The 13,551-nt window shown below is 35.8% G+C and overlaps 2 protein-coding genes across 2 annotated transcripts; one reads left to right on the top strand and one right to left on the bottom strand.

The window, feature by feature from the left end:
• Nucleotides 1-9,821, top strand: LOC125682347 (nose resistant to fluoxetine protein 6-like). Its single transcript, XM_048922855.2, has 15 exons — nucleotides 1-2,848; nucleotides 2,947-3,125; nucleotides 3,202-3,268; nucleotides 3,601-3,706; nucleotides 4,042-4,229; nucleotides 4,355-4,522; nucleotides 4,661-4,757; nucleotides 5,970-6,068; nucleotides 6,804-6,966; nucleotides 7,346-7,425; nucleotides 7,535-7,657; nucleotides 7,738-7,861; nucleotides 8,273-8,465; nucleotides 8,656-8,798; nucleotides 8,909-9,821. Exons 1-15 carry the CDS (start codon nucleotides 2,497-2,499, stop codon nucleotides 9,029-9,031), a joined length of 2,205 nt encoding a protein of 734 aa, XP_048778812.2. The 5' UTR covers nucleotides 1-2,496; the 3' UTR covers nucleotides 9,032-9,821.
• On the bottom strand, nucleotides 9,332-13,373 carry LOC130051523 (heat shock 70 kDa protein 12A-like). Its single transcript, XM_056153493.1, has 3 exons — nucleotides 13,087-13,373; nucleotides 12,106-12,389; nucleotides 9,332-11,953 (listed from the first exon to the last, which is right to left on the bottom strand). Exons 1-3 carry the CDS (start codon nucleotides 13,371-13,373, stop codon nucleotides 10,875-10,877), a joined length of 1,650 nt encoding a protein of 549 aa, XP_056009468.1. The 3' UTR covers nucleotides 9,332-10,874.
• Nucleotides 13,374-13,551: the final 178 nt, after the last annotated feature.

Genomic DNA, 13,551 nt, shown 5'->3' with positions numbered 1-13,551 from the left:
TTAATCTTGAGTTGAAAATGTTGACATGTCAATGTAACCAGTTCATGTATCATCTGCTGTCTGACGTGTTTCAAACTAATTTGTTAGGCCATTCTTTACACACTGATTTTGACTACGGAATTATTCCGTTTATCTGATTAAGATGTAGAGGCAATACAACTTATCACTGGGTCAAATGCTGTCTGATGTGTTTCAAATCCATTGTTATCGTTCTTAGCACACTGATTTTGACTACGGATAACTCCGTTTACCTGGTCAAGATATTAGGCTCACGGTGGATGTGAACGGTCGACAGGGGATGCTTAGTCCTAGGCACCTTATCCCACCTCTGGTGTGTCCAGGGTTCCGTGTTTGCCCAACTCTCTGTTTCGTATTGCTTATAGGAGGTATGAGATTGATCACTGTTCGTTATCTTCACCCTTCATAGGGCTCACGGTGGGTGTGACCGGTCGACAGAGGATGCTTACTCCTACTAGGCATATCACCCCGTATGTGGTGTGTCTAAGAGTCCGTGTTTGCTCAACTCTTTATATTGTATTCCTTATAGGAATTATGAGATTGATCACTGTTGGTTATCTTCACCTTTTCATCAAATACATGATCGGCTTATTTGAGCTCTTGGAATGAAATTGAAGGTAATGAGTCTATAAGATAAAGAAGACACTTCATGATTGTGATATCTGAATGTCCCGAATAGGTCTTTTCCTCCTTTTTCTGTCCTTAAACGGGGAGGGGCATAGATTCTCTGAATTATCTTGTTAATCCTTTTCATATGAAAACTGAGAAAAATATTTTAGCTACATATACATATATATTTAGTGAATCGTACAATAGAATTATAAATATTGAAGCTCGTTCAGAACAGACGTTATTTTATTGCCCCATATTGCACTCGATGATTTCAATATGTAGACATTATGTTTGTTCTCAGCTTTCGTAGTTTAAATTTAGTGAGTGTTTGCATTCTTATTGTATTTATCTAGTTTTCATTTATATGTATATGTTCTGTTGTCCTGAAGAAAGGATACATGTAGGTCGTCCCGAAAATTTGAGAAGTTCATATTGTACGTGGCGATGTTCATTTTTTACGCTTTATATATCCTTATTTATTTGACCTCGTACATTAAGATCTGACACTTTGGAGTGTTGTTGGTATTTAGTGCTCTCTCTCTCTCTCTCTCTCTCTCTCTCTCTCATATCTATTAAAACACTAAGTGTTATATCAAAATCTAACGATAATGTAAGGAAATTAATCTGGAATGTGGAAATGAACTATGTGTCTATTAAAATTTCATTTCAATCTTACTCCTTACAAGGATTTGTGATATCTGTACCTGAATCTATTTTCTCCTAGATACAAAGATTGTAAAACTTTGTAAAATGTTTTCAAAAATATCTAGTAAGTATAATGTAAGTACATATAAGATTAATCTCGAGGATATAAACCATGTACATTGATATCTGACGACTACGTGAAAACAAATAAGTTCAAGGACGAATTGAGTGATAAACGTACAATATCACGTCCTGGAGGATGGTTTACGAAATATGTAAGACGAATTGAGTGATAAACCTACAATATCACGTGTCCTGGAGGATGGTTTACGAAAGATGTAAATTATTTCAATCGATTTCTTCATTGTCAAAGTTTTCTTCATTCTAATCCTGGGCTTACTTGTCCAGAATGCAAAGTAATACGTAATAAAGTAGATGTTCTTCAAAAAGGTTAGTAGATAAAAATTAAAAAGTTTACGAAAAAGCAAACAAACCAAAAGGAAAAAAGAAAGAAAGAAAATTAAAAAAAAAGAAGAAAAAAGGAAAAGGAAAAAAAACATACACCCCACCAACCCCCCCCCACCCCCAAAAAAACAACAACAAAAGCAAAACAATGAATTTTTACATAAAAAAAAGAAAGAAAGAAAGAAGTATGTCGATCTTTCGCTGCTACTAAACGAAGTTCTTATAACCAACTATTTCTATTTTATAAAACCAAGATAGTAATCACTTCAACTGCTAACACCACGGGATGATCATTTCTGATTGATGCAATGCGGGGTCATTGAGTCGGTATATCCAATTTCTCTTTCATTCTGATTGAGCAATTCATCGCTCATTGCATTTACATTATTTCCTTTTTACTTCGTGTTTTTCTCGGGAATAAACAAAGTACAATGTTTGCTGTGATTCATGCTACAACTGCCCAAAGACGGTCTTGAATACGTCAGGTGACGTAACCAATATACTAACCAATGGAATGATTGGTAAAGCCAGTGGCTTAACTTTCATAACTGATTTTCATTTTGTATTCACTATGACATGTCCATATATAGAAAATACACACATACATATTCGTATACAGATTGGGTGGTCTTTGCATCTTTATCTGACAGGGATAACAATGAGATAACAAAATCAACGTTCTCGATATTCACAGCAATACTGTACGCAGCTTATGTGCAATATATCTAAGCCAACATACTGTTTGTATCTTTAAACATGCGGATGTTCGGTTTTGGCGCTGTTTTTGTAGCGTTTTGTGCAATTTGTGATGCCGATATACAGTTTCCATCTTATGAAGACCTCATATCGTTCGACGTCAGATTGTTAAATCCAAAACCCCTAAGTAACGTCACAAACCGGCTGCTAGAGCTGAAGTCTGTTGTTAATCAAGTACATGATGTCAATTTCCTAAAATCCTTAGCAGATTCTAATGGTGACACTTTGAAATCATCAGCAGAAGACGGATCTGTTCTATTCGCTGACAAATATAACGTGTCGGAAACCTGTCGAGATCACTGGAATCGCGCGTTCACAGCACTGAGGGCGAATGAGTACTGGGCTCTCAAAAGTAGGTATACTTATAAGAAATATTAGTTCAATGTCGATGTCAGTCCTCCTGGGAAGAATATCCGATGACTGTACCTTTGAGATATATTTTCTTTTCAGTGATTGACTCTTCCGCCAAAATTGAATCTGGAGTTTTAGATGGCAACACTAAATGGCTGGGATCCTATGATGAGTGCTTTAATTTGGAAGTTCCAGTGAAGCATTTCAACATCAGTTCGATTGAGACACAATTCTGTTTTGCTCACATACCTTTAAAACTGGCGTATATTCCTTTAGAGGTAGGTATTAATCAGAAGGAACAATATCGAATATGTTTTGTAAACTAAGGACAAACAATGTAAAACCTTTTTACAGACAGATATTGGCCTGTGTGCACCCAAAGCATGTTCACAGAGAGACTTGATGGAATTATACAACGAATGTAAGTAAAGTACTAGTACTTAACAAAAGTTATGTATGCATCTTCAATTCACAACAATACGTACAAAAGTACATGACACTATTGAACAAAAGTAAAATAAGTATCTGCAAGACAATAGATGGCAAAAGTAAAGTATCTACACGACAGTATTTAAAAAAGATAAGTATCTACACATTAGTACTTAACAACGGTAACGTAAATATCTGCACAAAAATATAAAAAAGAAAAGCTTTGTTCTAAGATGCTTTTTTCTCTCTTATCTATTGATTATGCATTACTTGAAATTATCATCAAAACTTTTTACGATTTTCATTGACCACTATTCATGACAGTATTGGGTATTGTACAAAGTGTGATACCCACGTCCAATCCAATCTACGCTTCCTATGTGTATTGTCCAGAGAAACCCGAAATCGACACAAGAGCCATTGTTGCCATGTAAGTGCATGCATAAGTTCTTATGTAAAAGTTAAAGAAAGCAAAATGTCCACTGTTAGACGTAGGTAAAGAATTATCATTAGACGAGGAGACTAGCATTTAGTGTCCACACTGGTTCCTAGAAAAAAGGTTGAATGGCTTATCATAAACATCGATGGAATTATTTGTCATTATTTCCTGCTTCATTCCATTATGCTGATTGATATTCAACCTCTGGTGTGTCCAGGGGTCCGTGTTTGCCTAACTCTCTATTTTGTATTGCTTATGGGAGTTATGAGGTTGATCACTGTTCGTTATCTTCACCTTTCATCCACACTCTTGATCTCTATTTTCAGCTCCATACTTGGAGTGTTTGCCGCTTTGATATTGATAAGCACAACGTATGACGTTGTGAAGCAGTTGTTGTCTCGCACTGATCGTAGTTCAATGAAGACCGTGCCCGATCAATCAGTAGAAATCTCGACTGGCGAGAAAACTCCCCTACTGATGGATGAAAAGGCAAATATGATAAAAAAGGAAGAATGTGAGTAAATCATGATATGACAATTATTTGCAGAGTAAAATATGTTTTATGTTACAAATACAGAAAAGCTGTACATCACTTCAAGATGAAAGTAAAATATTTTATCTTTGAACTACCTTTCATAGCAATACTGGAAAAGTTGCTGCTTTCGTTTTCTGCTTACACCAATGGGAAGAAGCTTCTCCAAGTGAATCAGTCCGCGGGAACACTGACTGCATTGAATGGGATACGGTTCCTCAGCATCTCCTGGGTCGTTCTCGGACACTCTTACGCATTCATTATGGGGGAAATGAGTATGGAATTTCAGATTGTTAGAAAATTTGCGCTGTACTTGAGCTTGTTTTTGAATATTCAAAAAATTAATGATTAATCATCTTTTATATCTGTGATAGACAGATTTTAATATTTCGTTCTCTTACTTTGAATTAAAGGCAACTCCTATTCTGGATATGCAATGTTATCCAAACGCTGGTCCTTTCAAGCTGTCATCAATGCTCTGGTTTCGGTAGATTCTTTCTTTGCTTTAAGGTTAGTGCTCATAAGCCTTTACCTTCTGCCCAAGATCAATGTCCAGCATACAATGCGTCATGACTTATGCACTATGAATTGAACTTTCTTAGGTTGATATTTATACCCCATCTTCAAGGAGGTATACAAACTGGTTTACCTATGTCTTTCAGTCCGTCCGTCCGTCTGTCAAATCTTTTCTTGTTGCAATATTACAGATAATGGTTTCCGTCTATATTCTGATTCTTGATCAGTTCTAAGTCATGTAGGAAGAAAGATGCCAAGCAACAAAGTCAAATTTTGGTCGCATTTCTGGTCATAATGGAGACCTTTGATATTAGACTATGTGACATGTTTTTACACTCAACAATTGTTTACTACCTGACAATCAGGAAGGCATATGTCACAAATAATTCCGCTTCCATCGCACTTTACTCAGCAACTGCAAAAATTAGATTTTTCGTGAAAAGATGAAGATAACGAACAGTGATTAATCTCATAACCCCCATAAGGAATACAAAATTAGGAATCGGGCACATGGACCCCTGGACATACCATGGGTGGGATCAGGTGCCTAGGGGGAGTAAGTCGACCGGTCACACCCGCTGTGAGCCCTATATTTTGATCAGGTAAACTGAGTAATTCACAGTCAAAATCAATGTGTAAAGAACGGCCTAACAAATCTATTGGTATCAAACACGTCAGACAGCATTTGGCCCAATGGCAGGTTGTATTGGTAAAACAAATCATTTTAACGTCCATATAATTTGCGGAATGCTGACTTTAAAGAAGACTGTTGAAACCCCTGTAACATCAACTTGTTTGTCAGTAATATGCCTCAATTTAACAGAACAAGCTTTTGCGTATCGAATCAGTTTGAGAGACATAAACACCATAATGATAATGGAATATTGTTGCATGAATAATGGAAGTTGAGAATGGAGAAGCTGATATATTGAAAGGGGATTCGACTTGTCATGTGACAAATTTCTATTCCATGGGCCCATATTTTGCAACAATTTTTTATTACTCCGAGTCAGATTATAACCCATAAACTCCCTAAAGATCATTTGTTAAATGTGAAGGATATGAGAATCTGGGTTTTTAAAAAAATATATCTTTCATTATTTTTGTAAGGTACATATTTTAGAATCTCATACTTTGAATATGAGTTTTGTGGGTTTTTTTAGTCTCACTAGGATATATCTCCTGATTTAGTTTTTCCCTATTCAGTGGCCTGCTGCTTTCCTACCTGACACTGAAGGAAATGAAGAAAGGGAAGGGGACTTTCAGGATCAATTGGTTCATGTTCTATTTCCACAGATTTTGGAGGTATTTATATATTCACAGATTTTGATGGATTGATTTTTAAAAACATATTCTGTTCATAAGAGTTATAAGGACCTCATTGGAAATAAATTATATGTAATTTCAACTTTTATGGGTTATCCTTAAACCATCATATCATTATAGGCTATATTATGTATTTTTAATTGTTATAATTGTATGGTATAACAGAATGTGTCAAGCTTCAATTTGCTATTTTTAATTTACAATTATATCACTCTGTGATATTTTACACCTGAATAAAATGAACATTTGTATACATTATGAATATCAATTTTAGATTCTTTAAAAAGTCTAAGAGTTCAGACATATTGGTACACAAAATTACATGTCATATCTGTGTTAATGCTTCAATTGGCAAATCCCAAATTTCTTATCGATTATTTGAAATCATAAGTGATTGTTTACTGTAACAATCACAATACAGGTGAAATACAATAGCAAGTACTTTTGGTAATCCTAATAATACAACGTAAAGTAAATCAGTCCAAACTAATCAAATATACAGGTACATGTGCATACAATTGCGAGGGTATACTCAATCAATGAAATGATCATCAAATCTAATGTGGAAAAGAGGTATGTGAAATGTCAAGGCTGTTTTCTTTCAATATTTAAATAACTGACAACACATTTGATCTTCAGAAGAAAGCAACAGATATCATCTAACAATTTATTGAGATATATCTGTTACCACTAATGAATTTGTGATCGTTGTAGATTAACTCCCGTGTACATGATTGTACTGATGATCAGTGCCTGTCTTGGACGGTACTTTGGAGATGGGCCAGTGTGGCCTAAGGACGGGTTCGAGAGAAACTTTTGTAAAGACACGTGGTGGAGAAATCTTCTTTACATCAATAATTTATTCAATGACGATCAGGTAATGGGATTAGATTAACGTAAATTTTAATTTAAATTCCAGCCACACCATATTCGGTTTACTAAAAATGCATAAAATCTTGGCAGTCAATACAAGAAACATAACTCTTAAAATTTAATTTTAGTAGTCACTTGTATGATACATGGCAGGGTAATATACAGTGAAATTTCTAATCTTAGTGTACGACGAGATTAAAAGAAACATGCATTTTCGGCCATCTTACAGTTTTTTAATATTCCTCAATTTTAAGGAATATGTGTTTGAAAATCTTTATTTCCTGTATTTGTAGTTATATAATACACTTTGAAATGTCTCTTTGAATTGAAAATTCTTGATGGAACGCTGAACTCAAAACAACAAACAACCTTGTCATTTTCAGTGCTTTGGAGTTTCCTGGTACCTTGCAAACGATATGCAGTTCTTCATATTAAGTCCACTTATGCTTGTGCCGTTGTATTTGTAAGTTGTTCTTCCCCGAAAGCCCATTATCATGCAAGTTACATTGATACCAATCGGTAGATTAGAAAATAACTACAACTTCATGTATTTGAATTTATTTTTCTCCCAGCTTTTATCCAGTAGGAATAGGCATCTGTTTTGTTTGGCTGCTCGGATCTGCTATAACACCAGGGGTTATCTCAAACGTCTTGGATCTTCCACCATCAACGTTTGGCGGCGGAGGATCGGAACAGTAGGTATTCTATTGAATAAAGAGTTTGAATATTAGAATAATTCCTGTTTCTTACAGAGCAATGTCTGAATTATTTACAGAGGAAGAGCAGATTACTCCAATAACTACTACATCAGACCCTACTGTAGGATAGGACCCTATATTGTCGGAATCATTGTTGGATCATTATTATACAAAACAGACTGTAAAGTGAAGATCAATAAGGTATTTTGTTTAATTCAATTTAAATCTTTGACCTTAAGATGGAATTAGAATCACAGGGTTAGGGTCATCAGACGAATTGATATATGTTATTACCGGAATAATGAAGGATGAAGAAGGAGATAATGTTATAGCATTTAATGGCAGTACATACATTCAGTCTAAATATATCGATAGACAGTTACTAATCATTACCTTCAACATGTTCTTAGCTAAACAAAGGTTTCTAATACCATATTCCTCTAAACCCGTGCACAGTAGGCCACGGGTTTGTGAAAAGAGTATCAGGACCAGCATTTCTATAGTGTAAACCGCCTTATATGAGACTGATCACTGTCTGTTATCTTCACCTTTTCATCAGTCATGTGGTGCATCCTTTATGTTCTTATGATAAGTTAGTTTTCTATTTCGTAGTTCTTGAATCTGCTCTTGTGGTTAATCTTCGCCACTCTGGCTATCGTAGTCCTGTACGGACTCCATGATCCTATCTCCCATCCGGATGATATCCTTAATCGTGATGTGTCAGCTCTCTACAATGCCACTCATAAGATTGTATGGGGAGCATGCGTATGCTGGGTTATATTTGCCTGTGCTACTGGAAATGGCGGTAATGTTCAGATACAGTCGATTTCGGAGTTGTTATATTTTCTTATCGAATACATGTGTTTCATTATTTGAAATATCTCAAATTAAGGACCACATTGAAAACAAAAATTACTTAGAGAAGACCAAGAAGTGTCCGAACACCCTGCTGTAGACATTCCGTTTTTATTATTATGTTTTCTTACTTTGTAAAGGATTCGTCAATACCCTGTTGTCGTGGTCTCCATTTGTTCCACTAGCTCGACTCTCGTATTGCATCTATCTGACTCACGCCACTGTGATGTATGCTTTTATATATAGCCAACGTACAGAATTTTATATGGATGACATCAACGCGGTGAGTTCTCTTCATAAATGAGAATAGATACATTCCTTTTATCATTGTAAGAATTGATGTATTGATTCGTCTCTGGTTGTTTGGAACATATTCCCTTCTATACATTTCAGATCTATCTATTCCTTGGCCATCTTGTTCTGTCTACTATGACAGCCTTTGTGGCCTCAGTTGCATTCGAGGCTCCGATGATGGGATTAGAGAAAATACTTCTTAGAAGACGACAGAGAAGATAGTTTTCACTGAATAATCTGATTCATATACTCTAAGCTCCCTTCGTGTGTGCGATGTTTTGTCATAATTATGACTATATTATGATTGGTATCCTGTAACTATATGAAGGGAAGATAACTGCAGAACGAAATATCAGCAATGTAGGAAGTAGAAAAGATAGGTTAAAGAGCCTATTTCGGCCCCAAAATTAATGGTTTATTATAAACATTAGCCTAATAATCATCCAAACGATCCATATTGACTACCTGTCTTTCATTATGACATCATGACTGTGGATTTTTTGTGTTATGACGTCATAACCTGCGTCATCAATTGCAAATTCTTGAAACTGTGTAAAATAAATTTTGGGTTTTAAACCATTTTCATCTAATGATAGGATAAAAGAACATTAATGAGTTTTCGATGTTACGTAAAAAAAATAATCGTGGGTTGGAGGTTTAAATATTTATTGTTTATTGGATTGATCTTTCTCTTAATTATTGGACTGAATATTCTTTTGCATTCAAAATCTTTAATATATATTTTGTTGTGATTCGCAGAAAACGTGGTGTTTGCTTGAAAGGTCATTTCAAGTTCGCCATGGATATGATGGATATGAAATATAGCATTCTTCAATAATGTCCAATATAGGTTTGCGCTTCCATGATTTCAACATAACTAAATAATTCACATTTTGTGTTATTTGCAAGATGTAAGATTTTTGGTAAAGTGCTTACTGTCCGAATGCAAACAGATTTTATCATTATGTACTGTGAACCTTTTCAATAAATGGAATAGAGAGATTAATATCAATCCGCGTTCGATGTGTTTCCTTAGTAACTTAATGTGCATGCAATTGCTGTTCCCAGTTCTATGTGCATTTTTATGTGGATTTTTTCCCTAAGTACATGTATTTCGTTTTATCAGTTCATCATAATACATATTTTTTCATACGTTTGCTACATGTTTACAGCACACCTGTACAAAAAATGAAGAAGAAAAAAAGATTTTCCGATAACATTTCCTCGTAAAATGTACCAATGGAAATTTTATACAAATAGAGACAGAGAAATTTACAAACCTAAATAAACATTTTGCTTTACACCATGATAGTCGCTAAGAAATGGGTTTTTTTTTTTATCTAAAAAGCATAGATGTTCTGAATATATTCTAAAACTTCTACGTGACAAGAAAAACCTCTTGCTGTAACCTTGTTAGATACATCGATGATCAGTGTTTTTATTTTTAATATATCGACTCCATATACCCCAGGGACCTCAAAATACGACAACACAGTCCTTTCCATCTGTTTCATATTTGGATATATCACTGAACATAGACGTTAACGGCAGACTGAAACTGAATTTTATATTGGATGGGATCTGCTCAACAACTACAATAACCACAGGGGTAAAATGTAGTGAAAGTATCCTCTTGTAGTGTAGATTTAATTTTCTGAATTCAATGATTTTGGATCCAGAACAGATATATGCGCGAAGTATAGAATTATATATACTCTTAGTGTTCTAAAATGTCTCTGTATGATCAAGGTGACCCAATGGACGTTGTGGTCCATTGGCCTTTCATTTAGATTTTAAAGTGTTTTTCTTAACGAGCATATTACTAACCATCAAATTAACCACATCAGCATAAATACAGAACACATTGTAAACGAATTTGATTTATATTGAAATTCCGATTTTAATAAGTGACAAAGAGCTTTTCCACGTGCAATGCAAATGCAGCAGATGAATGGACACGAATAAGAAACAAAAAACGATTTATCACTTCCAATGTTAACTTCAATTTATATGTCAGTAGCTAAATCCGCTGACGTTTCTTCAGTGAATCTGCAAGTGGTATTGCTTACGAAAGAAAATCTAAGTAAATCATGTTTGTATCTCCATTTTCTTTGTTGACAAACCTCCCAACGATTTCAGTTCCCGCGATCTCCATCTCCACGTACCCAGTAAATTTTTCTGGCCACATTCCACCGGGAGGTTCCATGATGATCTGTCCGTGTTTTGTGCAGTTAGAATCGGTGACGTAGAGAGGATGTGCGTCATTACTAACATAAATTTCCGTTATTTTTGGTTCTTTCCTTAAGTCCTGTCGAATTTCACTTTCATATGAATTATGAATCGGATACCGGAATGTCTGACCAATTTTAGTTTTCTCATCAACTGTGAAAAAGACTTGAAACAAGTTTTTGCAGTAATATTTCCCGTCCACCAATACCTTGTATTCTTCTCTGTGGATGCCATCTATGAACGGTCTTGCAATTCGTATTCCATAGGTACATTTACAGATCCTTGAGCAAATACACTCGGGATTTTGTCCATAGAGAACAGCACCTTTCAACACGGCCATACTTGGTTCTTTCGGAGTGATGATCATCATGTTGGGAAACGCTTCACGAACAGCATCTCGAACAAGAGGTGACTCGGTGAAACCCCCCACCATTAATAATGTAGCAATATGGCGTCCGGAGTTTTCATCGAAGATCTCCTTCATGTGTTTGATAATGCTGTCGATGGTTTTCTTAAAGAACTCTCTGAAAACGTTAGGGTCTATCAGAATTTTGTCACCTTTAACAATAACTTTGCCGTTATATTTTGTCTCGCGAATCACCTCCTCCAATTCAAACCCAGTCTTTAACTTCAGCAACATCCGTAGCTCTGCTGGGATCTTAAATGGGACTTCATCTGTTGTTTCTTTTGAAACTTTCCGCTTTTTTATCTCAAAAGCGCGAACCATTTCCAAGTACTCCGAGGGATTTTCTGCCCAACATTGATTAACAACGTCTTCGCCAAAAATCTTATTGAGAAATATAGTAAATTCCTCGTTGACTTTGCCGCCTCCCCACGCCCCACCCGTTGCTTTACGAATGTGCTCGATGTTTCCATCATTCACGACTTCCATCACTGAGACATCACACGTGCCACCTGAAATAAAAAATTATGAAAAAAGATGTCACACTGGAAATTGAATAACATTTGTTTGAATTCATGATAATTTATTCACAAATAGTGAAAGAGTATAGCCTATTCTAGCCCTCTCTCAATTCGATTTTTGAAAATCTGTATACTGAACCCACCTCCTAAATCAAGAACCATGAATTTCCTTCCTTTGTTAAACGACTGTAAAAGATCTCGTCCTCGTAGACCGACTAGACTCTTCTTTGGGAGCATTCGACAGTACACGGCAGCTACTTCAGACTCAAAAGCCAGAGTGAGGTTTTCGCCCGGAATTCCAGCCTGAAAAATCAACAAAATACAAAAATCTGGGAAATAACAAAAATTAAGGTCTTTTAAAACTGTTGTGAAATTAGATAGTTCATAGTACAGAGTCAAACTGCTAAAGTATCGAATGGGTATATAGCTTTACGGTAAGGGAAAAAAAAGTTTCGATGAAAGAGTTTACATCAGTATACTGTTTTCGAATTGAACACAATGATTAAAACAAAGGTGATGTTCTAAGATAGCCCTCTCTATATGTCTAGGGCCTCACAAACTCTGGTGTGTCCAGGGGTCCGTGTTTGCCAAACTATCTATTTTGTATTGCTTATAGGAGTTATAAGATTGTTCTTTATCTTCACCTTATATTGGTAAATCCGGATTCGTTCCACCATTTCTCCCACAGCCATTACTCTATAGGGATAGGCGTCTGTTTCATGTGGTTGCTTGGATCTGCCATCACACCAGGGGTTGTCTCAAACGTTTTGGATCTTCCACCCTCAAGCTTTGGTGGAGGAGGATCGCAACAGTAAGTGTTTCCTGAAGAGACCTGCCGTGTGTTATAATTCTAATGGGTTTATTACAAGGATCTATACGCATTATTTACAGAGGAAGAGCAGATTACTTCAATAACTATTACATCAGACCCTACTGTAGGATAGGACCCTATATTGTCGGGATCATAGTGGGGTCGTTTCTATACAGAACAGACTGTAAAGCAAAAATCAACAAGGTATTTAAGTAATGTTTAATAACAATTCATACTTAATGTTTGTTTAATTTGTTAAGAGAGCTATTAGGAGAAGTAATATCACTGTGTTTAATGATTGAAAAAAATTAACCTTAACATTAAATGTACGTAGAGAAAGTCAAACATTTTATCATCTAGCTCCTTAATGTGCTGCTGTGGTTGATGTTTGTCGTTCTGGCTATCGTTGTCCTGTACGGACTCCGTACGCCGATAGCCTACCCAGAGGAGGCACTCAACCGAGGTGTATCCGCTTTCTACAACGCCACCCATAAAATTGTCTGGGGAGCATGCATCTGTTGGGTCATATTTGCCTGTGCTACCGGAAATGGTGGTATGCCTATTCATAATTAAGCGATAGCTATCAGCTGAACCCGTCATATTTCCCCCTTCATATTTTTTTTATGGAGATGTTTTAATTTATTTGTACAAGGATTTATCAATACTTTGCTGTCTTGGTCTCCATTTGTACCACTGGCTCGACTTTCGTATTGTATCTACTTAATCCACCCGATAGTGATGTTTGTTTACATTGGCAGTCAACGTTCCCATTATAACA

This window comes from Ostrea edulis, chromosome 2 (genome assembly GCF_947568905.1).
Source record: "Ostrea edulis chromosome 2, xbOstEdul1.1, whole genome shotgun sequence".
Taxonomy (NCBI): Eukaryota; Metazoa; Mollusca; class Bivalvia; order Ostreida; family Ostreidae; genus Ostrea; species Ostrea edulis.
Note: the sequence above shows the minus strand (reverse complement) of the source record. Positions and strands in the feature narration are given on the sequence as shown.